This window comes from Neolamprologus multifasciatus, unplaced genomic scaffold (genome assembly GCF_963576455.1).
Source record: "Neolamprologus multifasciatus unplaced genomic scaffold, fNeoMul1.2 scaffold_5, whole genome shotgun sequence".
Classification (NCBI taxonomy): domain Eukaryota; kingdom Metazoa; phylum Chordata; class Actinopteri; order Cichliformes; family Cichlidae; genus Neolamprologus; species Neolamprologus multifasciatus.
In genome coordinates this window covers 197518-223068 of record NW_028181986.1, presented here as the reverse complement: position 1 = coordinate 223068, position 25551 = coordinate 197518, and the positions used below count along the sequence as shown (strand labels likewise).

General features: G+C 41.0%; 3 protein-coding genes across 5 annotated transcripts in view; 2 read left to right on the top strand and 1 right to left on the bottom strand.

The window, feature by feature from the left end:
• Nucleotides 1-25551, top strand: part of LOC146490339 (protein NLRC3-like) — a 265325-nt gene that overhangs the window by 153129 nt on the left and 86645 nt on the right. The gene's annotated exons all lie outside the window — the stretch shown is intronic.
• The window catches only part of LOC146490341 (uncharacterized), a 170583-nt gene that overhangs the window by 110550 nt on the left and 34482 nt on the right, over nt 1-25551 (bottom strand). The gene's annotated exons all lie outside the window — the stretch shown is intronic.
• On the top strand, nt 1684-20751 carry LOC146490344 (NLR family CARD domain-containing protein 3-like). 2 transcript variants are annotated; one of them, XM_085153307.1, is made up of 10 exons: nt 1684-1789; nt 2971-3102; nt 3187-3288; nt 4642-4720; nt 8517-8718; nt 8870-10688; nt 12162-12335; nt 12614-12787; nt 19455-19501; nt 19650-20751. In XM_085153307.1, the coding sequence occupies exons 2-10, from the start codon at nt 3014-3016 to the stop codon at nt 20195-20197; spliced, it is 3234 nt and encodes a 1077-aa protein (XP_085009433.1). In that variant the 5' UTR covers nt 1684-1789; nt 2971-3013; the 3' UTR covers nt 20198-20751. The 2 variants fall into 2 exon arrangements, with proteins under 2 accessions (XP_085009433.1, XP_085009434.1); XM_085153308.1 differs by lacking the exons at nt 1684-1789; nt 2971-3102; nt 4642-4720 and having other exon boundaries at nt 3198-3288.

Below are 25551 nucleotides of genomic sequence, written 5' to 3'. Positions count from 1 at the left end.
CGTAAAACCAGAGTTATGATAAAATATCTGCAATGTTTGTTTTCTTCCTGAATACTGTCGTTGTTTATATTTACTGCAGGAAGAAACGGTAAAAACTGTGTTTTATAAGGAAAACGCTCAAAAGCCTGTGAGCAAAAACAAAACCAAAACACCCCCCACCCTTTCCTATTGGTGGAAAAATGTACCATGTCGACCAATCAAAACATGATATGGCAACATGGCATTTAGTTGTTTAGGAAGGGGGAAGTTTTAGGAGGGGTGGTCCCTGGGGGGGCAGTGGCGTGTCTAGAAAATTTTAGTTGGGGGGGGGCAGATAGGGGCACAGATTTGGAGAAGGGTGGCAGATGTAATTGACAGATAATGTTAAAAAAAAATTCTACCAACCGTTAACCATAATTCAATAACCCTATAACCCTATAAACTAACAACCGAATGCACTTTTAACTCTTATTAGAATGAGATTTTAACCACTACGGTGCAAAGTTTCTAGATACTGTGTTGATAAAGTACAAGAGATACAATCAGTCAGTGTTTATTCAGCATTCACGGACAGCAATATTTGCATAGTATTTTTACTGACATATAGTGCACATATGTTTTGGGCAAAATCATTTTTGAATATTAATTTGAATATGAACATTTTTAACATACAGTTGGCAAATTAGCCAATGCCAATGCAAAACTTTATCTGCCTGTTAAAAAAGAAGATAATCTTCTCACAAGCTGGTGTTTGATTTTGAAACAGGAAAAAAGGGAAACAAATGAAAAGACTAACATTTGAATGAAACCTGAAAGCAAGTAAATACTTTCTATGCTGCCTTATACATTTTACATCAGATAAAAACTTTGTTTGCAAGATTCAGATAATTATTTATTAAAAGTGAGACATTTTAAATGAGAATAAGAAAGAAAAGTCTTCTTTGTGCCCCCCTTTTCCTGTTAATGCCCTACCTGGCCCCCCTGGCAAAAGTTTGCTAGACCCGCCCCTGCACAGTTACCAGCTGTCAGCTACATAGAAAAGGATCCTGGTGTTGTTTGTGTCTCAGAAACAGTTCATAACTTCCCTTCAAGATAAACAAACAAGAGAGACGATCAGCTGATCATTGATCAGTTTCATGATTGAAGTAGCAACAGGAGAGGGAGAGAATGAGAGAAGAAACAGCTGTGCAGCAAAGACAGAATAAATCCAGCTTTGTGTCTTTTTCCATTCTAGCTAAAGTCCGGGACAAACTGCGTCCCTTCTCAGCTCAATACAAAACACGTAATATTTTCTCTGAATTAGGGACCATTCCATTTTTTAAGGAGCCGTTGGCAACTCTACTAACTAACCTTATGAATAAAATAAAGTTCACTATCAGTAACATCATAGCACCCACTCAGCTGTATATAAACTCCGTCATGCTAGCTAGTACGCAGTAACTTACAGATTGTAACTGACGATAAAAAGTCAGCACAACGAAAAATAAACTCCACCTAAACTTGGTTTATATCTGACCCAGGTAGACTGCAGGTAGACTCATAGTGCAGAAGCCAATGCTGCATTCACTTACACTCGGATATCTGAGCTGCACTGTGAAAACATAATCGTACATTTGATATTTCATTGAATTTTATTGTTTTAGCTTCAGGGTGGCACCTGGGGTGGCCAGTCTGGTTGGGGGGGTGGCCTGTGCCCCCCCGCCAGGCCACCCCGCTGGACACGCCTCTCTGGGTGTTTTCTACCTGCTCAGTTTACTTTCACTTCCTGAACTTCGTGGAGTGGAGCTTGTTGTTGGTGTGTGAAGAAACTGTAAGTTTGCTTTGTTTCCTCCTTTAACAGTTTGTCTTTAGGAACTTTACTGTTTGTTCAGCTCATGTTTGATTTCTTCACACAACAAACTGTGTGTGTTTGTATTTCCGGTCTCTCCATTAAAGTCAGTGTGTAATGTTTCCTGGCTAACATCAGCTGTGTGCAGCTTAGTTCAGCACAAATCTGCCGCTCCATAGTTCACGGTAACGGACTCACAGCTGGACCAACGAGGCCGAGTGTGTCCGCCACTCTGAGCTACGTTCGTGTTTGTGTACTTGTAGTTTGTACTTTGTGAGTTCACTCAGAGCCCACAGAGGACGCAGCGTACGTGATGACGTCACAGCCATTTACCTCCTTCACTGTCACTGTGATTAATATTTACACACGAGACACCTGCGGAGCTCTGACGCTAAGCTAGCCACACAGCATGCTAAAGCTAAGCTGATGCTAAGAGCTCTTAAACGAGTTAAAAATGTAATTGAGCACTTTGTGAATGAGAGCAGCAGCAGCACAGAGTTAGTTGATGGTCAGATGGTTACAGAAAGAGCAGCAGACTTTGCAAATGATCATTTATTCCAGCTGTAACTCAGACATGACGTGTAAACAGACTGTTGGCTCTCCTCAAACAGGAAGTGATGCTTCACTTTCAGCCTTCTGTGGATTTTCTTCAGTAAAAGCTGAAGTCAAACTGTCAACATGTCAGCACACAAGCTCACACATGACTGCTTCATCAACATGGAGCTCTGAGTGTTTATTAAAGGATCATTGTGTGAAAGAGGCTCTAACACAGCTGACTGCAGCCTTTAGCTGTGAGCACACAGTGTCTCACATTTACATTCACTTTACTGTCAAACACACTCAGTAACTTTAAACAGCTGCTGTTATCAAGTGAAAACAGCAAAGATTTCAGGGCTGAGCTCCAGTGTTTCTACATCCTAGTAACACCTCAGACAGTCACAACTCATCAGAGCTTCTCATCATCATCAGGACAGATTTAGGTCAATATCATTTCACATTTCTGTGTCATCATCCATCAAATGTTGACACGTAGTGGGTTTGTCATTCTCTCAGCTGACACTGAGATGAAGCAGGAAAGAAGCAGCTGATATTTGGACAGCACACATGATGGAAAGGAGGATTTCAGCTGATGTGCACATGAATGATTTGTGTTTCCTCTTCAGGTGAAGGTAGAAAGTGTGTGTGAGCTGATGTGAATTGAGCAGCATGGATCAGTGTGAGGACAGAGAGGAGGGAGTCCCTCCCTCTAAAACCACTCTGTGTGGGGAACATGAGAGCCAGACCAAAGCTCAGAGGTGAGATGACCATCTCTAACTGTCCATGACTCTTCTCCATGTCACAGCTCAGCACTCACATCACTGCTCCATCATTATTCACAGGAACCAGCCTGGACCTCCACCCAGCTCTGTGTCCTTACAGAGTGACTGGTCTAAAGAGGCTGGTATTTACTTTAAATCAGGCGTGTGTCGTCCTGCAGAGAGGTAATGTGTGTGTAAATGTTGTTGTGTGTTTGTGAATAAATCCTCCATCATGTTTAATGTCAGCTCTGTTTCACACACATGTTCATATGTGCAGCGCTGTGTGTTGGAGTGTTTCCACAAACACAGCAGATACTCAGAGATTATTTTTAGGAAGAGGAGATGTTCTCAAACTCTCTGTCCTGAAACTCTTCACTCAGTCTGATCCCCACTTCCTGCTCCTCAGCAGTGCTGCCATCTTCATCAACCAGGACAGAAATGAACTGAACTGTTGTTTCCTCATCAGCTTCTTTCTGTCTGCTGAATCTGTAGTGAATCAAAGTGAAACGTGTGAAAATGCAGCTGTTAATGATCCAGTTTGTTAGATGAACGTGTGAATGTTGCAGTGTGCTGTTAAACAGTAACACAGTAACTGTGACGTGTCCTGATCTGACAGTAGATCATGTTTGTGTTCTTGGTCACATGACACAGGTCAGCTGTTCACACAGAGTTCATCTTTATAGGCTGGACCAGTTTGGAATAATACTGGGAGTAATGGTTCTTATATGGAGCTTTTCTCCTCTGAGCACTTTGATACTCGCCTCGTTCACACATGGAAAGCAGTGCAAATAAATGCAAACACGGTTTTCCTGCACTCATCTTTTATCAGGATGATGTCAGTGTGAGCTGTTTCTGTCACATTTAACCTGACACTGAATTTTGCATCATTTCTATACAAAACTGAACACAACTATGAAAAAAGTGTTTCACAGTTTTACTTTGAAAAACAAACAAACTGTGCTGCAGGTGAACAGTTTGATGGTTGGAATGAACAAACAAACAGACTCAGCAGCGCACAGACGTCCGAGCTTCATATATCGTTGTTAAACTTAACGTAGGAATCACAAACATTCAGAGATGAACTTACACACTTGGCTTTATACGTTCTTTGAGTTGAAACGTACTTGATCTGTGAATGATGACGTATCACAAGTACATTTACTGAGAAACGGCCTTTAACTTTAGAATCAAAGTTCAGTTAGAAAAACATTGAAGTCATTCAGGGAATTATGATCTTTGTGTTTTTACAGAGTTTAAAACACAACAAAGAAGTGTCAGTGATCAGGATAACAGTGGAAGGACTCTGGAGGATCATTTGTATTATTGATCATTTTGATCTCTGACAGAGAAACTACAAATACAGATGCAACAAGGGAAGCAGCAAAAGTGACTGAACACAGCTTTTAGAGGCTAAATTCACATTTCAATAATCAAAGTGTGTGTGTGTGTGTGTGTGTGTGCGTGTGTGTGTGTGTGTGTGTGTGTGTGTGCGTGTGTGTGCGTGTGTGTGTGTGTGTGTCCATGGTTCCTCCACAGAGTGGAGCAGCAGAGCTCAGAGGTTCCCAGTGGTCAGTCTGCCCAGCAGCATCAAACACAGCTGGACTCCATATTTATGGTCTGTACATGTACAACAACTACTTTATTATTATTAATAATACATTTATTTGTAGGTCCCTTTCAGAACACCAAGGACTCTGTGGACTAAATGTCCAAAAGAAACAAACTTTGACTGCTGGCACGTCTCTGTGCACAGAAAATCTGCATTGCACACAAAAAAAATCCACCTGAATTGAAATTAAAGTAAATAGGTTAACAATTCAGTTTTGCAGTGTTAGTCGGTGACTGGCTGCTCCCGTATGGGATCAGAACGATGCCACCTTATCCCATAGTCCAGCCAATGATGCGATTCACATTCGTATATACGCAGCGAATCAACGTGGCTGATGACAGCGTCCTTATGTGCCGACACCGGTGTTTTAGCAAAGCGGCTGATGTGGAGTGAAGTTAATGACAACGTGTACAACCTTTGGAGTTGGTTTGGTTGTTTGGTTTTCTTCCTGAATAATATTGTTGTTTATATTTACTGCGGGAAGAAACGGTAAAAACAGCGTTTCATAAGGAAAGCGCTCGAAAGCGTTCTCCACCTGTGAGCAAAGATGAAACCAAAACACCCCACCCTTTCCTATTGGTCGAAAAAAGTACCATGCCGACCAATCAAAACATGATATGGCAACATGGCATTTAGTTGTTTAGGGAGGGGGAAGTTTTAGGAGTGACGGCGTGTTTGAGATGTGAGAGATTTGTAACGTTTAGCACAAATCTTGTGTAGTTAGTGTGTAGTTAGTGTGTAGTCAGTGTGTAGTCAGTGTGTAGTTAGTGTGTAGTTAGTGTGTAGTGAGTGTGTAGTTAGTGTGTAGTTAGTGTGTAGTTAGCGTGTAGTTAGCGTGTAGTTAGTGAGTAGTTAGCGTGTAGTTAGCGTGTAGTGAGTGTGTAGTTAGCGTGTAGTTAGCGTGTAGTTAGCGTGTAGTGAGTGTGTAGTGAGTGTGTAGTTAGTGTGTAGTTAGCGTGTAGTTAGTGTGTAGTTAGTGTGTAGTGAGTGTGCAGTTAGTGAGTAGTTAGCGTGTAGTTAGTGTGTAGTTAGCGTGTAGTTAGTGTGTAGTGAGTGTGTAGTTAGCGTGTAGTTAGCGTGTAGTTAGTGTGTAGTGAGTGTGTAGTTAGCGTGTAGTTAGCGTGTAGTTAGTGTGTAGTGAGTGTGTAGTGAGTGTGTAGTTAGCGTGTAGTTAGCGTGTAGTTAGCGTGTAGTTAGTGTGTAGTGAGTGTGTAGTTAGCGTGTAGTTAGCGTGTAGTGAGTGTGTAGTGAGTGTGTAGTTAGTGTGTAGTTAGCGTGTAGTGAGTGTGTAGTGAGTGTGTAGTTAGTGTGTAGTTAGTGTGTAGTTAGCGTGTAGTTAGCGTGTAGTTAGTGTGTAGTGAGTGTGTAGTGAGTGTGTAGTTAGTGAGTAGTTAGCGTGTAGTTAGTGTGTAGTGAGTGTGTAGTTAGTGTGTAGTGAGTGTGTAGTTAGCGTGTAGTTAGCGTGTAGTTAGTGTGTAGTGAGTGTGTAGTTAGCGTGTAGTTAGCGTGTAGTTAGTGTGTAGTGAGTGTGTAGTTAGTGTGTAGTTAGCGTGTAGTTAGCGTGTAGTTAGTGTGTAGTTAGTGAGTAGTTAGCGTGTAGTTAGTGTGTAGTTAGTGGGTAGTTAGTGAGTAGTTAGCGTGTAGTGAGTGTGTAGTGAGTGTGTAGTTAGCGTGTAGTTATTGTGTAGTTATTGTGTAGTGAGTGTGTAGTTAGCGTGTAGTTAGCGTGTAGTTAGCGTGTAGTGAGTGTGTAGTGAGTGTGTAGTTAGTGTGTCGTTAGTGTGTAGTTAGTGTGTCGTTAGTGTGTAGTGAGTGTGTAGTGAGTGTGTAGTTAGCGTGTAGTTAGTGTGTAGTTAGCGTGTAGTTAGCGTGTAGTTAGTGTGTAGTGAGTGTGTAGTGAGTGTGTAGTGAGTGTGTAGTTAGTGTGTAGTTAGCGTGTAGTTAGTGTGTAGTTAGTGTGTAGTTAGTGAGTAGTTAGCGTGTAGTTAGCGTGTAGTGAGCGTGTAGTTAGTGTGTAGTGAGTGTGTAGTGAGTGTGTAGTTAGCGTGTAGTTAGCGTGTAGTGAGTGTGTAGTTAGCGTGTAGTTAGCGTGTAGTGAGTGTGTAGTGAGTGTGTAGTTAGTGTGTAGTTAGCGTGTAGTTAGCGTGTAGTTAGCGTGTAGTGAGTGTGTAGTTAGCGTGTAGTTAGCGTGTAGTTAGTGTGTAGTGAGTGTGTAGTTAGTGTGTAGTTAGCGTCTAGTTAGCGTGTAGTGAGTGTGTAGTGAGTGTGTAGTTAGCGTGTAGTTAGCGTGTAGTGAGCGTGTAGTGAGCGTGTAGTGAGTGTGTAGTGAGTGTTTAGTTAGCGTGTAGTTAGCGTGTAGTGAGCGTGTAGTGAGTGTGTAGTGAGTGTGTAGTGAGTGTGTAGTTAGTGTGTACTTAGTGAGTAGTTAGTGTGTAGTTAGTGTGTAGTTAGTGTGTAGTTAGTGAGTAGTTAGCGTGTAGTTACCGTGTAGTTAGTGTGTAGTGAGTGTGTAGTGTAGTCAATAGTGTTGTTGTGTCAGAACAATGAGGCGACTGCTGAGTGTTACAGGTGTTACAGCAGTGACACATCTGCTGCTGTCAGGCCTGCAGGTATCAGGCTGTTGTTGTCCTTCATCTCATAGTGGACACAAATTATTTTTGGAGTGGCACAAATAATTTGTGTGGCATCAGATTTGATGCAGAACAGCTGATTGTTCTGTAAATAGTTTGAAATGTTTATTTAAAAAACGCCTTGGCTGCATTTTTAGGTAAACAGCTGCAAAAAACTTTGTTTTACCTTTTTGAAGAAGTAACTATATAATTAATTGCCCAGCACTGGTCATTATTCACTGTATTTTACATCCAGAGTTACAGACTCTCTCCCAGACCACAGACTCAGACTCATAATACAAGTCAGAGCTTAATAATAAATAAAAAAATAAATAAAGTTGTGTTTTCAAAATTGGAGTTCAAGTTATTTTTACTTCCAATAGTGTGAACATGCTACACAGGTCATGAACAAGGTTGTTTTTAATTTTCATTGTAAGTGGGCTAAAGCAGTTAATTAAAAGTAGTCTAACATAAATGCTGTAATTTGATTACTTTAATAAACATGTAACCTGGATGATTCGATGCTGGCGTGACCACAGTGCACACGTCTGCTGTTGCTCACAGTGGTCCAAGGGACGCTCAGGGAGTTTGTGTGTTCAGACACATGAAACATTAGAGGCAACATTGATCACAGGGAAACATTTTAAACATCGAGGCTTTAAACAGAAACCAAAGTGAAACAGTTTGTAGTTGAGATCAGTGAGAATGAAGCTGAATAACTGTTTCTTCAATAACTTTGAGCAATAAATGACAAATATGATGGAAATTAGGAGCATTAAAACTTACTAATGATCTGAGTTGACACTCGGCTATATTGAGACAACCACATTAGGTGGTCCTCAACTGTAATGGAAACCAGTGGATCCAGTCCAGTCGTGGCGACCTGTGGTGAGTCGATCTGAGCAGCTACTAATGGAAACGGAGCCATAGATGTGTTTGTGCTTAATAACAATGAATCACAGGATTTTTACATTACTGTTAAAATCTCATGTTGTTTGTTAAAGTGTTGTTAAAGATGGTGACAGATGTACCCTTAGGCCCCTCCTCCATTCAGAGATGGTCTTTCCCTTTTCACATAAATGGCGTCCTTGACTCCGCCCTCAAACCAGCGTTCACATTTCCTCAGGACCTTCTTGATGTTGTGTAGACTGAAGTTCAGAGTGGTGGCTCATTCATAAAGTATTCTGTTCCAGCTGCTGGAGGACAACATCATCACTTTTGTGAAGAACGAGCTGAAGAAGATCCAGAAGGCTCTGAATCCAAATAAGCCCCAGTGCTTGGAGTTTCAGAGGGAGGATGATGAGCAGAGGAGCAGCAGAGAGGCATTTGTGAAGATCACAGTGGACTTCCTGAGGAGAATGAAGCAGGAGGAGCTGGCTGACCGTCTGCAGAGACGTAAGAGGATTTATCTAAAGATTTAAGCTGCTGGATAAATGAGACACTTGTGACACCAGTGTGTTCTGTCATTTCTCAGTGGGTCAGAAATTGTCATCAGCGTTTTGTAAAATAGGATTGTTGAAGTTGTATTTTTATTATTATTATTCAGAACTTCCAGCTGCTGTTTGTCATCGTAACCTTAAATCTGCTCTGAAGAAGAAGTTCGAGTGTGTGTTTGAGGGCATCGCTAAAGCAGGAAACCCAACCCTTCTGAATCAGATCTACACAGAGCTCTACATCACAGAGGGAGGGGCTGCAGAGGTCAATGATGAACATGAGGTCAGACAGATTGAAACAGCATCCAGGAAACCAGACAGACCAGAAACAACAATCAGACAAGAAGACATCTTTAAAGCCTCACCTGGAAGAGATGAACCAATCAGAACAGTGCTGACAAAGGGAGTGGCTGGCATTGGGAAAACAGTCTTAACACAGAAATACACCCTGGACTGGGCTGAAGACAAAGCCAACCAGGACATCCAGTTCATGTTTCCATTCACTTTCAGAGATCTGAATGTGCTGAAAGAGGAAAAGTTCAGCTTGGTGGGACTTGTTCATCACTTCTTTACTGAAACCAAAGAAGCAGGAATCTGCAGCTTTGAAGACTTCCAGGTTGTGTTCATCTTTGATGGTCTGGATGAGTGTCGCCTTCCTCTGGACTTCCACAAAACTACAATCCTAACTGACCCTAGAAAGTCCACCTCAGTGGATGTGCTGCTGATAAACCTCATCAGGGGGAAACTGCTTCCCTCTGCTCACCTCTGGATAACCACACGACCTGCAGCAGCCAATCAGATCCCTCCTGACTGTGTTGGCATGGTGACAGAGGTCAGAGGGTTCACTGATCCACAGAAGGAGGAGTACTTCAGGAAGAGATTCAGAGATGAGGAGCAGGCCAGCAGGATCATCTCCCACATCAAGACATCACGAAGCCTCCACATCATGTGCCACATCCCAGTCTTCTGCTGGATCACTGCTACAGTTCTGGAGGATGTGCTGGAAACCAGAGAGGGAGGACAGCTGCCCAAGACCCTGACTGAGATGTACATCCACTTCCTGGTGGTTCAGGCCAAAGTGAAGAAGGTCAAGTATGATGGAGGAGCTGAGACAGATGCACACTGGAGTCCAGATAGCAGGAAGATGATGGAGTCTCTGGGAAAACTGGCTTTTGATCAGCTGCAGAAAGGAAACCTGATCTTCTATGACTCAGACCTGACAGAGTGTGGCATCGATATCAGAGCAGCCTCAGTGTACTCGGGAGTGTTCACACAGATCTTTAAAGAGGAGAGAGGACTGTACCAGGACAAGGTGTTCTGCTTCATCCATCTGAGTGTTCAGGAGTTTCTGGCTGCTCTTCATGTCCATCTGACCTTCATCAACTCTGGACTCAATCTGCTGGAAGGACAACAAACAAGAGGCTCTTGGTGGCCTTTCCAGTTTATGCTGTGGTTTAAACCATTTCCAGAGAAAATAAATCTTTACCAGAGTGCTGTGAACAAGGCCTTACAGAGTCCAAATGGCCACCTTGACTTGTTCCTCCGCTTCCTCCTGGGTCTTTCAATGGAGACCAGTCAGACTCTCCTTCAAGGTCTGCTGACAAAGAGAGGAAGTAGCTCACTGACCAATCAGAAAACAGTCCAGTACATCAAGGAGAAGCTCAGTGAGAATCTGTCTGCAGAGAAAAGCATCAATCTATTCCACTGTCTGAATGAACTGAATGATCGTTCTCTAGTGGAGGAGATCCAACAGTCCCTGAAATCAGGAAGTCTCTCCACAGATGAACTGTCTCCTGCTCAGTGGTCAGCTCTGGTCTTCATCTTACTGTCATCAGAAAAAGATCTGGATGTGTTTGACCTGAAGAAATACTCTACTTCAGAGGAGGCTCTTCTGAGGCTGCTGCCAGTGGTCAAAGCCTCCAACAAAGCTCTGTGAGTAAATCTGTGATCATGTTTATTTTTAAAATGTTGATTAAAAGTGGTCATAGATTTCTTACATGACAGATCCATGTCCTAAAACTATGAGCCTACGTAGTTGTTGAATTCGCTTTTACGCTCAGCTCTCTCTTCACCACGATGGATCGGTAGAATAGAATAGAATAGAATAGAATAATCCTTTAATTGTCCCACAAGGGGAAATTTGGTTGTAACAGCAGCCAAAAAGACAAATATACAAACAAACAGTACACAGGACACAGAACAGAAACATACACAATTTTTCTTACATATTTACATTAAGGACAACGGTTACTATAAACAGAGAGAACTGTACAGTTATTAAATTAAATAAAAAATAATTACAGGTAAGAGGCAAACCAGGTTGTAGTGGTCCGCATCACTGCAGCCACAGCACCAATCCACCTATTGTTCTCCTCCCTCCTTCTCCCATCACTCGTGAACAAGACCCCGAGATACTTAGACTTCTCCACTTGGGGCAGGAACTTGTCCCTGACCCGGAGTGGGCACTCCACCCTAAGGACCATGGCCTCAGATTTGGAGGTGCTGATCCTCATTCCCGCTGCCTCACACTTGGCTGCAAACCGTTCCATCACCCGATGAAGCCAACAGAACCACATCATCTGCGAAAAGCAGAGATGAGATTCTGAGACCCCCCCAGGTGAAAGCCTTCCGCCACTTGGCTACGCCTAGAAATTCTGTCCATAGAAATTATGAACAGAATCAGTGACAAAGGGCAGCCCTGGTGGAGCCCATCACCCACCGGACTTATTACTATCCAACTTATTGCCGGCTATGCCAACCAAGCTCTTGCAATGGTTGTAAAAGGATCGAATGGCCCGTAGCAATGGCCATGAAATGTTTCTCAGTTTTATTATTTTCAATCACATCTGTTTTTTGATTATTAATTGAATATTTTAAAATTCAGGCTTTTTATGTTATACAAAACATCATGTTTTCTTATGATGTCTTGTATTGATTCTGAAGGAATAGTTTTCATCAGTATCGCAGATACCAGCCTGAATTTTTCTTTGTATTGGATCAGAAAGGAAATCAGTGGCATCACACATCACTTACAACAACTTCAGTACCACTTCATTTTAATAAACTGGGGGGAGGTGCACCAAGATTCAGTATGAGGTAAAGAATTATTTTTAACTGTAAGGTTGGAGAAATCTGTTGTTGGAAATTGGAAGAACAGGTCATCTTAAAAATCACTGCATTGTAGTTTTATTCAGGCCCCTTCAATCTGTGATCGCTGTTGCTTTGCATTGTAAATGCTACTATTACAAAGGTCACAAATATTAGTGTATGTGTGTGTTATTGGGTAATAAACCAAAAGAACAGAATCTACCAGCACCTCACTGATTTCTGCTTAAAAACAACAAAAAAAGCAATAAAGCTCTGATTTGTTTTGTTGATCTTGTCTCCCTTCCCGCTTGATTTCAGACTGAGTGGCTGTAACCTGTCAGACAAAAGCTGTGAAGCACTGTCCTCAGTGCTGAGCTCCCAATCCTCCCGTCTGACAGAGCTGGATCTGGGTAACAACAACCTGCAGGATCCAGGCGTGAAGCTTCTGTCTGCTGGGATGAAGAGTCAATACTGCAAAGTGGAAACGCTGAGGTCAGATCAAGCAATATCGATTTTTTTTTCATCCAATTAACATCATTTAATCAATTTCATTTGGAAAAAATTAACAGTGTTTATGTTTTTTTTTTTTTTAATGAATCCATCCAAGTCACAGTAAACTGCCACATTTGACTTTTGTAACATGAGGCAATAAGTATTCCAGCAAGTCCTGAAACAGTGTTGAAATATTGTAAATGTAGTAGCTCCTCATGGCACCATGAATATACTTTAACACAAGTGTTTCATGTGTCTTCTTGTCATCATTTTTTCAGACTGAGTGGCTGTAACCTGTCAGACAGAAGCTGTGAAACACTGTCCTCAGTGCTGAGCTCCCAGTCCTCTAGTCTGACAGAGTTGGATCTGGGTAACAACAACCTGCAGGATTCAGGACTGAAGCTTCTATTTTCTGCAGTGGAAAGTCCAAAGTGTACACTTGGAATTCTCAGGTCAGGATTCAGTCTTTTCTGATGATGATTTAAAACCTGAGTCAGGTCGATAAATGGCTTCCTCATTTGCAACAGACATGATTTGTCAAATCACCTTATATCTAACCCAAAGGTCCTGTGTTTTACTACAAAATCAAAGTAGTAAAACATCTTAATATGTATCTAAGAGAACATATATGTTCAAGTTTCAGCACAAAAATATTAATCAGATTTTTTCCCTGGATCATGTGTGTACCCTCCTGGTTGGAGCTCCAGCAGCCTGTATCAGTGAATGTGACTTTAAATGAAATTGCTGCCCCTGTCAGGAAGAGGTCTGAGTGACAAACAAAACAGCAAATATGAGCACTGCATGTGTATGAGACGACACAGATTCAGACCTGAATGAGACACTAACTTTGTCTCTGAGAGATAACTTTTATTATTAAATACACTTCATTTCTCATCTGTGTAGAGAATGTAGAGTTTGACATGCTAATATTACAAAATGCAAAATCACACTGAGTCACAAAGAAATTGTTTTGGAGTATTTATGGTTCAGCTGATGAAATTGTTCAAACAAACCAGTAATTTACACAGAAACAGCACAAGTGAAACTTTTCGGGGGACTTACCACTAAGCTTGTCCTGGTACACCTGTAGAGCCCAGCTTCTATGGACCGTGTGCTTAAGTTCTGTGCTGCTCTGATTTATTGCCCGTGCTGTCTTTCAGTTCAGCTTTGTTGAGCCTCTGGTAGGATTTTTGAATGTCAGACACTTTTTTTACAAGACCTGTGTAAAAACAAATCAGTAAACACATTAAGCTGAAGTAAGATACACAATTTGAAAAATGGGGCACAAAAAATGTTGCTGCTTTCTGGAAAGTGTGTCTAAGAAGACCCAATGGAGAAAGTGAAGAGAAAAATCAAAGATTAAGAAGAATAAAATGGCAGAGGCAGTTTCTCTTGGACTGCCTGCAGATGGGGCAAGACTCTAGAAGCAGGGATGATTGGAGAAAATGTAAAGAGGCCATATGATAAACCAGGAGATGAATACTCAGGTATTCTGGGGATAGTGGGAGTGAGAGGGAGAGATTCCAGTAAATGATGAAGGATGAATTTCAGAGAATCAGAGCTAAGAAACCAAAGCAAGTGGGGAACTAAAAACATGTGGACAGACTCATAATTAGGCCAAAGACACATTAAAGGAATTATTACAGGTTTAGAAACAGGGATGGATATGGAGGAGCTTAGCATGAATTTTCATTGAGGAAAAAATAGCAACGAGCATCAAAGGTGAGGAAACAGTTAGGAAAACTAAAAGGATGTACTGGCAGGAATACTGCAGTACTTTAGGAAGAACTACACCGATTCAGAATGTGTGGAGTACAGTTAAGAACATGAATGCAGACAGGAAACAACATCAGTGTTTGTAAAGTAAAGTCAAACTCCTTAAATGCAGCTGGTTGAGTTGAAAACAATGGAGAATGATTCTGTTAAGTTGTTTATTCTCTATAGAAATGGAGCAGAAGGAGTACATGCAGAGCTGGACGTGGGCTGTATATACATGCGTGTATCTGTGTTGTCTGTGAGCAGAGGAAACAAAGCGCTTTTGATTCTCCCACAATGAGTGAAATATAAATGTAGTTTACATAACACCTATTAAACAGTTGAAATAATAATGATGCTGTTAGCTTCAACAACAACTCCTCTCGACACACATTAACAGGCCATGCAATAAACTAATAACCACAAAGGTCCTGACAGGTAATAAACCTGTTATTACTTACAGTGGCTTCATAAACCCACTGATGGAAATGTCCAGTGTATCATAAGCCAGCCAGTCCTGTTGCTGCAATTAACGTCTTCACCAGAAAGTGTCACCATCAGGCTTCAACAGCAGTTTCCAGTATTAATAGTATTAATGAGCTACAGGTAGTATGGATGGGAAAATGCAGAGATGCTGGGCAAACAATATGATCAAATCCACAGTGGGAATAATTGAAGTGATGACGGCAGATGTGAGAGAACAAAAATGAATCATATTGAAATGTTAAATCAGGAAGATCCTGGAGAGGAGGATAGTTCTAATGTTCAGTTTGTGATGTTTGAATTCAAAGCAGCTCTTAAATGCATAAAAATGACTTCACCTGGGAAGGATCAGGTGTGCTACATCATGATGAAGCAGTTAGAGGATGCTCTGTTGCTCTTCTATAATAGAATATATCAGGAAGCTGGAAAGAACTGTGAAACCAGGGAAAGACCCCACTAAGACCACAGGTTATAGGCCTACATAACCTGATAACATCCAGTCTGTTCTGTGTGGAAATAAAATAATGAAACCAGACGAGGTCATTTCTGGAGACGTTGTGGTGGGATTGTTGCTCCTGCTGGACTCGGTCTGTGGCTCGCTGCTGCTGATAAAAAGTTGGAGGTAAACAGGTCGGCTAAAAAAGCTGAAGGGAGATGGCTCATAAACAAGTGACCGCCACTTTATTAGGTCACAGGTGTACTGTACCTGAGACAGTGGCCACTGTGTACCTAATAAAGTGTCAGCCATGTTAAATGTGTTTCCAAGAGGAGAAAACCAGCTGGCAGCAAAGGCAGGGAGGTGTCCTTTCCACCTAAACAGAAGAGGAATATAAAGATAATGAAGGTCACAGTTTGAATCAGTCGTATTTCATTCAATACAGTGATGAACTGATCTAGGATCAGTCCAATCATCAGCAGTTTGATCCACATATGGATTGAAGTGTATTTGTGAAAATGTTGGACTGTTCCTTTGTCAGTGTGTAACAGTGTGTGTATGAACATACACACAATGCATAAACGGATAATGCTAATTCACCTCAAATTAGTCTTAGCTAATAACGGCACCTGCTTAGCATTAGCTGGTCACATTGTTATAAGGCAAGAAAATACGGTATTAGCATTAGCTGCCAATTTCTATTTATATAAAATTAGCTTTAGCGACTTATGGCAGTCTACTTAACATTAACTCCTCGCTAATACAATGCTAATTCACATCAAATTAGCATTAGTTGCTAACATCAGCCTATTTAGCACTAGCTGCTGACATTATTAAAAGGGAAGGGAAAAGTGTTAGCATTACCCGATAATGCTAACAAACTCACATCAAATTAGCATTACCTAATAACAGCAGCCTTCTTAGCATTAGCTCCTCACATTGTTATAATGCAAGGGAAAGTAGTTAGCATTATTTGATAATGCTAATTCACATCAAATTAGCAATAGTTATTAACGGTAACACACATCACATTGTTAAAATGTAAGAAAAAACATTGTTAGCATTAGCGGATAAATTAGCATTAGCTAATAACGGCAACTTACTTAGCAATAGCTGCTCACATTGTTAGAAATCAAGAGAATATGGTATTAGCATTAGTTGCTAATGCCTATTCACCTAAAATTAGCATTAGGCACTAATGGTAGCCTATTTAGCATAAACTTCTTAATGCTAAATAAAGTTAATTAATGCTAAATAGGCTTAACTGAAATGAAAGTAATGTTAGCATTAGCTGCTGATATTGTTAAAAGGTAAGATAAAACATTGCTAGCAGCAGCGGATAATGCTAACACACATAATAATTAGCATTACCTAATAATGGCAGCATTCTTAGCATTAGCTGCTCATATTGTTATAATGCAAGGGAAAAGAGTTGGCAAAAACATTGTTAGCATTAGTGGATAATGCTAATTCACCTAAATTAGCATTAGCTAATGATGGCTACATACCTAGCATTAGCTACTGATATTGATATATAGCAAGAAAATTTGGTATTAGCATTAGCTTTTAATGGTTTTTCATCTAAAATTAAAATTAGCCACTAATGGTATCCTATTTAGCATTAACTCTTCACATCGCAGGGGAAAAGTTAAAATTGAATAAAAAAGGTGTTCACATTAGCTACTCGTATTGTTAAAAAGTAAGAAAAAACTTTGTTAGCAGAAGGGGATAATGCTAATTCACCTCAAATTAGTATTAGCTAATAACGGCAACCTACTAAGTATTAGCTGGTCACATTGTTATAAAGCAAGAAAATATGGTATTAGCATTAGCTGCCAATTCCTATTTACCTAAAATTAGCATTAGCCACTAATGGCAGTCTACTTAGTATTAACTCCTAACTAATATATTGCTAATTTATATCAAATTAGCATTAGCTGCTAGCATCAGCCTACCTAGCACTAGCTGCAAACATTGTTAAAAAAGAAGGGAAAAGTGTTAGCATTACCCGATAATGCTAAACTCGCATCAAATTAGCATTAGCTAATAACAGCAGCCTTCTTAGCATTAGCTGCTCACATTGTTATAATGCAAGGGAAAGAGTTAGCATTAACGGATGATGCTAATTCACGTCAAATTAGAAAACATGGTATTAGCATTAGCTGCTAATGGTTACTCACCTAAAATTAGAATTGGCCACTAATGGCGTCCTATTTAGCATTAACTCTTCACATCGCAGGGGAAAAGTTAAAATTGAATGAAAAATAGTGTTCACATTAGCTACTCATATTGTTAACAAGTACGAAAAAACATTGTAAGCATAAGCGGATAATGCTAATTCACCTCAAATTAGTATTAGCTAATAACGGCAACCTACTTAGCATTAGCTGGTCACATTGTTATAAAGCAAGAAAATATGGTATTAGTATTAGCTGCCAAATCCTATTCACCTAAAATTAGCATTACCGGCTAATGGCAGTCTACTTAGCATTAACTCTTCACTAATGTAATGCTAATTCACATCAAATTAGCTTTAGCTTTAGCATTAGCTGCTAGCATCAGCCTACCTAGCACTAGCTGCTCACATTGTTTAAAGGGAAGAGAAAACGATATTAGCATTTGCTGGTAATAATTATTCACCCCTAATTAGAATTAGCTGCTAATGGCAGCATACTTAGCATTAACTCCTCACATCGTTATAATGCAAATGATGCTAACTTGCATTAAATTAGACTGCTGTTATTAGCTAATGCTATTTAGCAGTAGCTGCTCACATTGTTATAAAGCAAAGGAAAACGATATGAGCATTAGGTTCTAATTTTGTATTTGCCTTAAATTAGACGTAGGTACTAATGGCGGCCTACTTAGCATTAGCAGCTCAGATGTTTAATGCTAGGGAAAAGAGTGTTATCATTAGCCGTTCACATTATTATAAGGTTAAGAGAAATAGTGTTAGCATTAGCTACTCACATTGTTAAAAAGTGAGTGTTAGCATTAGTGCATAATGCTAATTCACATCAAATTAGCATTAGTTAATAACGGCAGCCTATTTAGCATTAGCAGATAATGTTGACCTTGGCCCACTGGAAAAGTTAAGAACTAAAGATTTAGGAGTGTTTCTCGATAGCTCTTTCTCATTTGAGAAACAAATAAATTCTGTTATTAAAACCAGCTGTAAGGTTTACTTTAAGGTTTTTTTAAAAAACCAACTTTTTTTGAAGTGTTGTGAACGCAGCGCGCTGGGGCGAATGTCCGCGTTTGCCCAATAGAAAGGAGGAAGCCAGCCAGGCACAGAAAAGAAAGAAACACTCCAGGGCAACGCTGCTGTAACTTTCACTCATTGAGAAATGTTTCCCTGCTTGCATCAAGCCCGGCTGGTGTCCCCTGAGATCCATATCCCACCCTGATTGGTGGGTTAATTCAGCTCCGCACACAACACTGTAAAGTGTCATACATTATCAAACTAACATTAAATTTTCATATTAAGGTGGGGGCCAAAAACTATCGTCCTGCGGGCCGCAATTGGCCCGTGGGCCGCGAGTTTGAGACCCCTGGTGTAGGAGGACACCTACTCTGTGTCTGGTTAAGTATAAGAGCCCTTTGTTAGGGGGACCACTGGACTCTTAGCACCAGCTTTGGGGTCACAGGGTCACATCTGGAACACACACACACACACACACACACACACCTACACTATGCACAGACTGGTACTCTTTGTTCATACCTGTGTAAGACGTCATATGTTAATGAACTTATGCATATTCATGTAACCTCAATAAAGAGCAGTGTTACGAGGGAGCAGACGAGAGCGACTGAGGTCAAGTGAAGGAACGGCGCTGTCACAGTTCTCTCCCTCATCAATTGTCTGGTTCCAGCGGTGGGTCTGTGCTAGACGACCCATCACCAGCTTTTTCCAGCTTCTTCCACTGGTTACCAGTACATGGTAGAATCCACTTCCAGATCTTGTTGTTTGTCTTTAAATCTCTGAATGGATTGGCTCCATCTTATCTCTCTTTAACAAAATAATCCAAGTCGAGCCCTCAGGTCTGCAGATAAGTAGCTTCTGACCAGAACTAGACGTAAAAACAGAGGTGAGCTTTATCGATCGCTGCAGCCAAACTCTGGAACACTCGCCCTTCACATCAGGTCGTCACCAACACTCTACATTTTTAAAACCCGGTTGGAAACACATTTGTACTCTGTAGCTTTCAATTCTGACGAGTCTTTATAGTAATTACTGTGTATGTTTCCTATTTTCTCTCTACTCTGTGCAGCACTTTGGCTCAACCTGTTTTTAAATGTGCTGATAAATAAATGTAGATTTCTTTGAATAAAACAGTGGAGCCGAGCTTTGAGCTCAGTGTGTAACAGTGTGTGTATGAGAGCCATGTAATGTCCATGTGTGCATGCTGACTGTGCTGCTCTGACCCCCCTCCTCCTTTCAGGGTGGAGCCTGCTGGAGTCCGATGGTTGAGACCAGGTCTGAGGAAGTGTAAGTGTGTTTTTAATGGGATTCATGAAAACAAAGCAGCACACATTCAACCATCTTCATCATGTCAGGAGTCATCATCAAAGTGTCAATCAATGAACAGATGATGGATCAATAACTGCAGCTGGATTGTCTTTGTTCTCTCCATCAGATTCCTGTCAACTCACAATCGACACAAACACAGTGAACACAAACCTCCAACTGTCTGACAACAACAGGAAGGTGACACATGTGAAGGAGGTTCAGTCATATCCTGATCATCCAGACAGATTTGATTATCCTCAGCTGCTGTGTAGAGATGGTCTGACTGGTCGCTGTTACTGGGAGGTCGAGTGGAGAGGAGACGTTCATATATCAGTGAGTTACAGAAGCATCAGAAGGAAAGGAGACAGTGATGACTGTTTGTTTGGATGGAATGATCAGTCCTGGAGTCTGATCTGCTCTGATGATGGTCCTCATTCTGTCTGGCACAATAAGAGACAAACATCCATCTCCTCCTCCTCCTCCTCCTCCTCCTCCTCCTCCTCTGTCTCTAACAGAGCAGCAGTGTATGTGGACTGTCCTGCTGGCACTCTGTCCTTCTACAGAGTCTCCTCTGACACTCTGATCCACCTCCACACCTTCAACACCACATTCACTCAAACTCTTTATCCTGGGTTTTGGTTCTGGTCTCGTGGTTCCTCAGTGTCCCTGTGCTGAGTGGGGTGTAAAGAGTGTCTCCTGTTACAGAAACACTCTGACTGTTGAACAGATAGTTCAGTCTGTACATGTCTGTCTCTTTCACTCACAAACACGTTTTCAGATTCATGGATTCAATCAGTTGATGTTTGAAACTCTTCTAAATGATTCCTTGTAAACTTCTTCCTCTTCAGTCACAAACAAACAGGAAGTGATGTCACATGTGTTCCTGTCCACACAGCAGAATGAGTCTATTGCTGACAGTGATGTACAAACAGAGTGAGCATTTCTGAGGCCCAAAATAAACTGAGTAGTTCACTGAATGAACAATGGACTGTGAGCTCAGTTCCTTCATCATTAGTATGGATTATATATGTATATGTATTATATTAGTATCATATATATCAGGTGCTGCTGCTGCTGGTTTCAGTCATTGTGCAAATGTGCTGTTTGTAAGGTTGTAAAGCTGCAGTCAGCTGAGACTGAAGAAGTCACCTGATCAGTGAGCAAACGTTTCTGAAAACGTCCAGATGAACAGAATCAACCTTTTGGGATCAGCCAGCAATGCAGCATCATTGTTGTTCAGGTTCAGAGGTTTGCAGGAATGAACTGATGACCAGAAACAGCTGCAAAGTCCAATAAAATACTGAACTCTGTGACACAGTGAAGATTACAGAGTTTAACTTCAACATCTGACTGACGTCACACAGACAGAAGGATGAACCAGTGAGGCACAGAACACAGTTACTGGAGATACTGGATCAGCTCCATGTGAACCTCTGATGGAGAAGCTGCTGAGCCAGAGAAACATCAGGACATGACAGGCAGCTGCACTTATCTAACAACATGTAGCAGAGCTGATCTATGTTAGAGGATCTATCACAGCAGCTGAAGCCAAAGTCCAACACTGGATAGCAGCTGAGCCTGTGCTGAGTGTAGTGTTACAGGAAAAGGGCAGAAACACTGACACTGGTAGCTCACAGTGATGCTGACTGGGGCACAGAGCTGAATGATGCAGCATCAGGACACTGTTTCAGTCTGACTGACAGAGAAACCTGTAGCTGTATCTACATGTGAGGCAGAGGCTACACAAGCAGCTTTCTATGTTTCACAGTGACTGAGATCTTCAGTGGGGGTGGACATGCTCCTGTACAGACCTCTGAGGAGAACCAAGGTGCAGTCAAAGAGTCCAGTCTGTCCTCACAGATGTGAACATGTGGTTTCATCAGGTCTGCTGTCAGCTAGCAGGCTCACATCAGAATCACTGTTCCTGAAAAACACAGTCTGTGTGACATCATCAGTCAGCTGATCGTCCCAGATCTGAATGGTTTCTGTCTCTACTGAGGAAGTCAGAGAATATCACTGAGGTGTGGATCAGGTCTGAGTGAGCTGTGGAGGGACAGCTTTAAACAGTCCACAGGTCTCACGTCCTGCTCAGTCTGGTAGCAGATACCTCGTATTGTTCCAGATGTGCTGACATCACCAGCAGCAGCAGCAGCACAGCTGTGTGATACGATGAATCTCAGTTATTGATCCAACACACAGTAAATACACAGATCAGGATTTCTGAGAGTAATCATTATGATTTTTACTCAATGATCATCTCTCATATGGACTATTGTTTGACATCCTGGTCACTTGCTTTTCCAACAACACCTAAAACTATTGAAAACATTTATAAAAGAAGTTTAAAACTACTTGACAAAAAGCCGACTTCCCACCACCACTGTCATGTGTTAAAAAAACATAAATTACTGAACTTCAATAACTTAGTGAAACTTAAAAGAGTGTGTTACACTCCCTTGCTCCACCACCACTGAAGCAGTTCATTTGGCATAAAGAAAGCTCAGACAGGACCACTCGAGCTTCAATCCGAGGAGACTTGTTTATAGCCCACAGACGGACAGCATTTGGGCAGAACGTCCTCTCTGTTAAGAGCCATCTGTGGAACAGTCTTCCTCCATTAGAGAATGCTCGACATTCAATTTGTTTAAGGCAAAGGTTAAAAACTGGTTATGGACAAATCAAGTGTGTGATCATGTATGAGTTGTATAGTTTTGATGTTTTATTTGGGAACAGAACGGTGTGTATGTGTAAGTTTGGTGATGGAGTTTTTATTATGAATGAATGATGAATTTTTATGAATTATTATGTCTATCTTTTTATGTTTAAGGACAACAGATGGAAATTCGCCTTTGGCTATAATCTGGCATGTTTACATTCATGTAATTTTTTTTTACATTTATGTTCATTAACATGCACTGTCCTAAATAAATAAAATTTAATTAAATTAAATTTAATTAAATTAAATGAGTCTGAACACATGATCACTGAATGTTAGTCTCCACAATAATAAGCTAACACAACCAAACACAGCTTTCAGCTCTTATTTTGAAACTGGCTTATTTAGAGAGCTGTGATGTGAGCGTGCCTGGCTCTGAGGCACTTGGGTCAGCCTCTGTTGTTTAGAAGTGTTACAGACTGTGAATGACACAGACCTGTCAGTTTTCATGTTTGTCTGTAACACAGCTCAGGGGCTCCATGCTGAACGCATCCATCCAGTGTTATTGATCCAGTACTGATACCAGCATTGGGATCAATACTACAATACACAATCACATGTGTCCATGTATTTGACCAGCTTTATTCATTAATGATCAATCAACTTATTTACTGCATCTGAGTCCAGCTTCATTTAAATGATCAACCCATGAAAATGACATCAGTCCTACAGAAGCACTTAATGCTAACAGGAAGTCATTGATTAAGGTGGAATAACACAGAGACACAACCACTCACAGTTAACCTGACCCCACTAACTGCATGTGTTTGGACTGTGGGAGGAAGCCGGAGTACCGGAGAGGACGCACACAAACACGGGAGAACATGAAGCTCAGCACTGAAACAAAGATGGTGGATTTGACCTCAGGACGAGGCAGGGTTAGAGGGGTCACGACCCCCCCCCCCCCCCCCCCCCCCCCCCCCCCCCCCCCCCCCCCCCCCCCCCCCCCAATAATCAGATCCAGCTACACTGAAACTGGCAATTTCATTTACTTTTACTGTTTTAAAGCTATTAGGCTGCTTTGTGGCTCACTTAATACTAAACTAAGATACTTTCAGTGTGACTCATTTGCAGGAACACAGGCAGGATTTAAAGTGCAGAACTTTACAGTCTCTGTCTCAAAGTTGGTCTAAACATGCTAACAGCTCTTTGTTTTTTTCAGTTTTCACTGGTTTGATGTAACAAAAGAAATTTAAAGAAGCAGACAATTGTTGTTATTTTAGTTCTATAATTTCATAAATTGTGGTGTGGATCTAAGTCAACATTCAACATAAATAAGATAATGCAGCACTTTTGATGTTTGCCTTTTTATTTTCCCAGCAGTGCTCAGGTTGGTTCTCGGCTACATTTACATAACAGATGTTAATGTGTTCAGCAGCTGGACTCATCTGAGGAAGGAACATTGGACAGGTGCTCAGTGCACAACTGCATTACAAACTTTATGTAAGACCCTGTGTTTTATTGTATTTATATATTTGTAACATTTGACTTAAACACTTTTGGGAAGGATGAAAATATTTTCAGGAGGAAGTTTTTCCTTCTGTCCAACTGCAGTACACGCAATACTGCGTCTCCCCCCATTATCACTGCACACTTCCTCAGGCTGGTGATGAGCGCCCCCTGGTGTCACAGTGTTGATGACGTCATGCAAAGTGAAACATAAACAGCGTGTGTTAATAAAAAATCATTTGTCCATTCTCATGTTTGCATCATGTTTCTGTAAAATCATCAGCTGTTTCTGAACCTTCTTCATTGTTTGACTCTTTCCAACAGCTGTGAGCTGTGATGGAGTCAGAGCAGCTTCCTCACTGATGTTCAGGTGAAGCTGAGCTTAATAAACTGTAGAAATGATCAGGATTCAGGTTGGATGTGTAAAATAGTTGTGTGTGAGGTCGCAGTGCTTCATATGTGTGTGTGGGCTGAAGCACACACGTGTGAGTCCTCAGAGGTTTCACACACATCACTGCACACATTTATCATCCTAGTTTAAGCTTGTGGATCATATCGGACACATCAGCAGGTCTTTGGAGACAAAGAGGTCATTTGAGATTTAAGATGAGTCATTGTTTTTCTATCCATGGTAGCTTCCACTACTGAGGCTCGGGAACAATGGAGAGGATAATTAAGAGGAAGCATCAGCTCTGCCTCTTCTAACTACACAGTATTATAATCATGCACTTATGTCTCAAACTAAGACAAAACGAGACAAAATGAGTTATGTGAGTCTTTAGATTATCAGTAAACTCTGGTGATAGTTTGATGCTCAGTGGAGCTATTTTTGGTTTGTGATGAGTGTTTTGTGATGGTCAGCTTCTGTTTTGTGAATTGCTCTTTGTAATTTAGAAGGTTATGCAGAAATGTGCGCGCCCTTATCTGAGAGGACATGGAGAGAGTGTCGCAGACTCGAGGTGAGAAGATAAACCTCGGAGCTGGATGGCCTGCGTGTTACCTATGTGCATCTTTTCAATGACATCAAGTGAACCCATAATAAGCATTTCTATGTCTTAGACATCATATCCATTTCTAATGAGAGATTATTTTTAAATGAGGGAAACCTGGTCTAACAACACGCTTACAACAGAGCTAAAGGCTCATCACATGTGAGACGGTGGGACTCTCTGATAAGAACTGAAACACTGTGTATAAACAGCTGAGACAAAACTATTTATAAACACTCATTTATTCCAGTTTAGTTTACAATGGTTTTTAAAGTAATGTGGAAGGATTCATGTTCACGAGCTGTTACAAACACAACTATTTATTTGTCTTTATATGGTTGGACTACAAGGCTCATGTTGAGGGTCTTGGAATAATGTGTGAATAACAGCAGGAAATGATCGTTTTCCCATTTTACCAAAGTGGAATAACATCACCACAGCACAACAAATAATGTTATTGTCTGCAGCTAAAATATATAGCGAACATGGTTTTATAATAATGTGCAAACACAACCTCACTCTGCTATATACAAGGAGCCAACCACAGCTCATCCACGACCTCCGCCATCATTTCTTTGCTCATCATAATTCACTTAATTGCTTAGATTGGTTTAAATCAAACTCCATTACAGGTTCAACTCCATTATATAACAGCATGTTGACTTTGGATTTGGTGAGCAGATCCACCTTAAAAAAATGAGGAAACTAAGAGATTACAAAAAAATTTCTTCCAGGGTCCTTAGTATCATAGCTCAGGTTTTGTCTTATATACTGTATTTCCATTTATATAACAAAATATATAGAAACAAACAAAGAAAGCACCATCCATTCGTCTCCAGTCTGTATGAAAAACAGGGGAAAGGTCAAATTAAAAC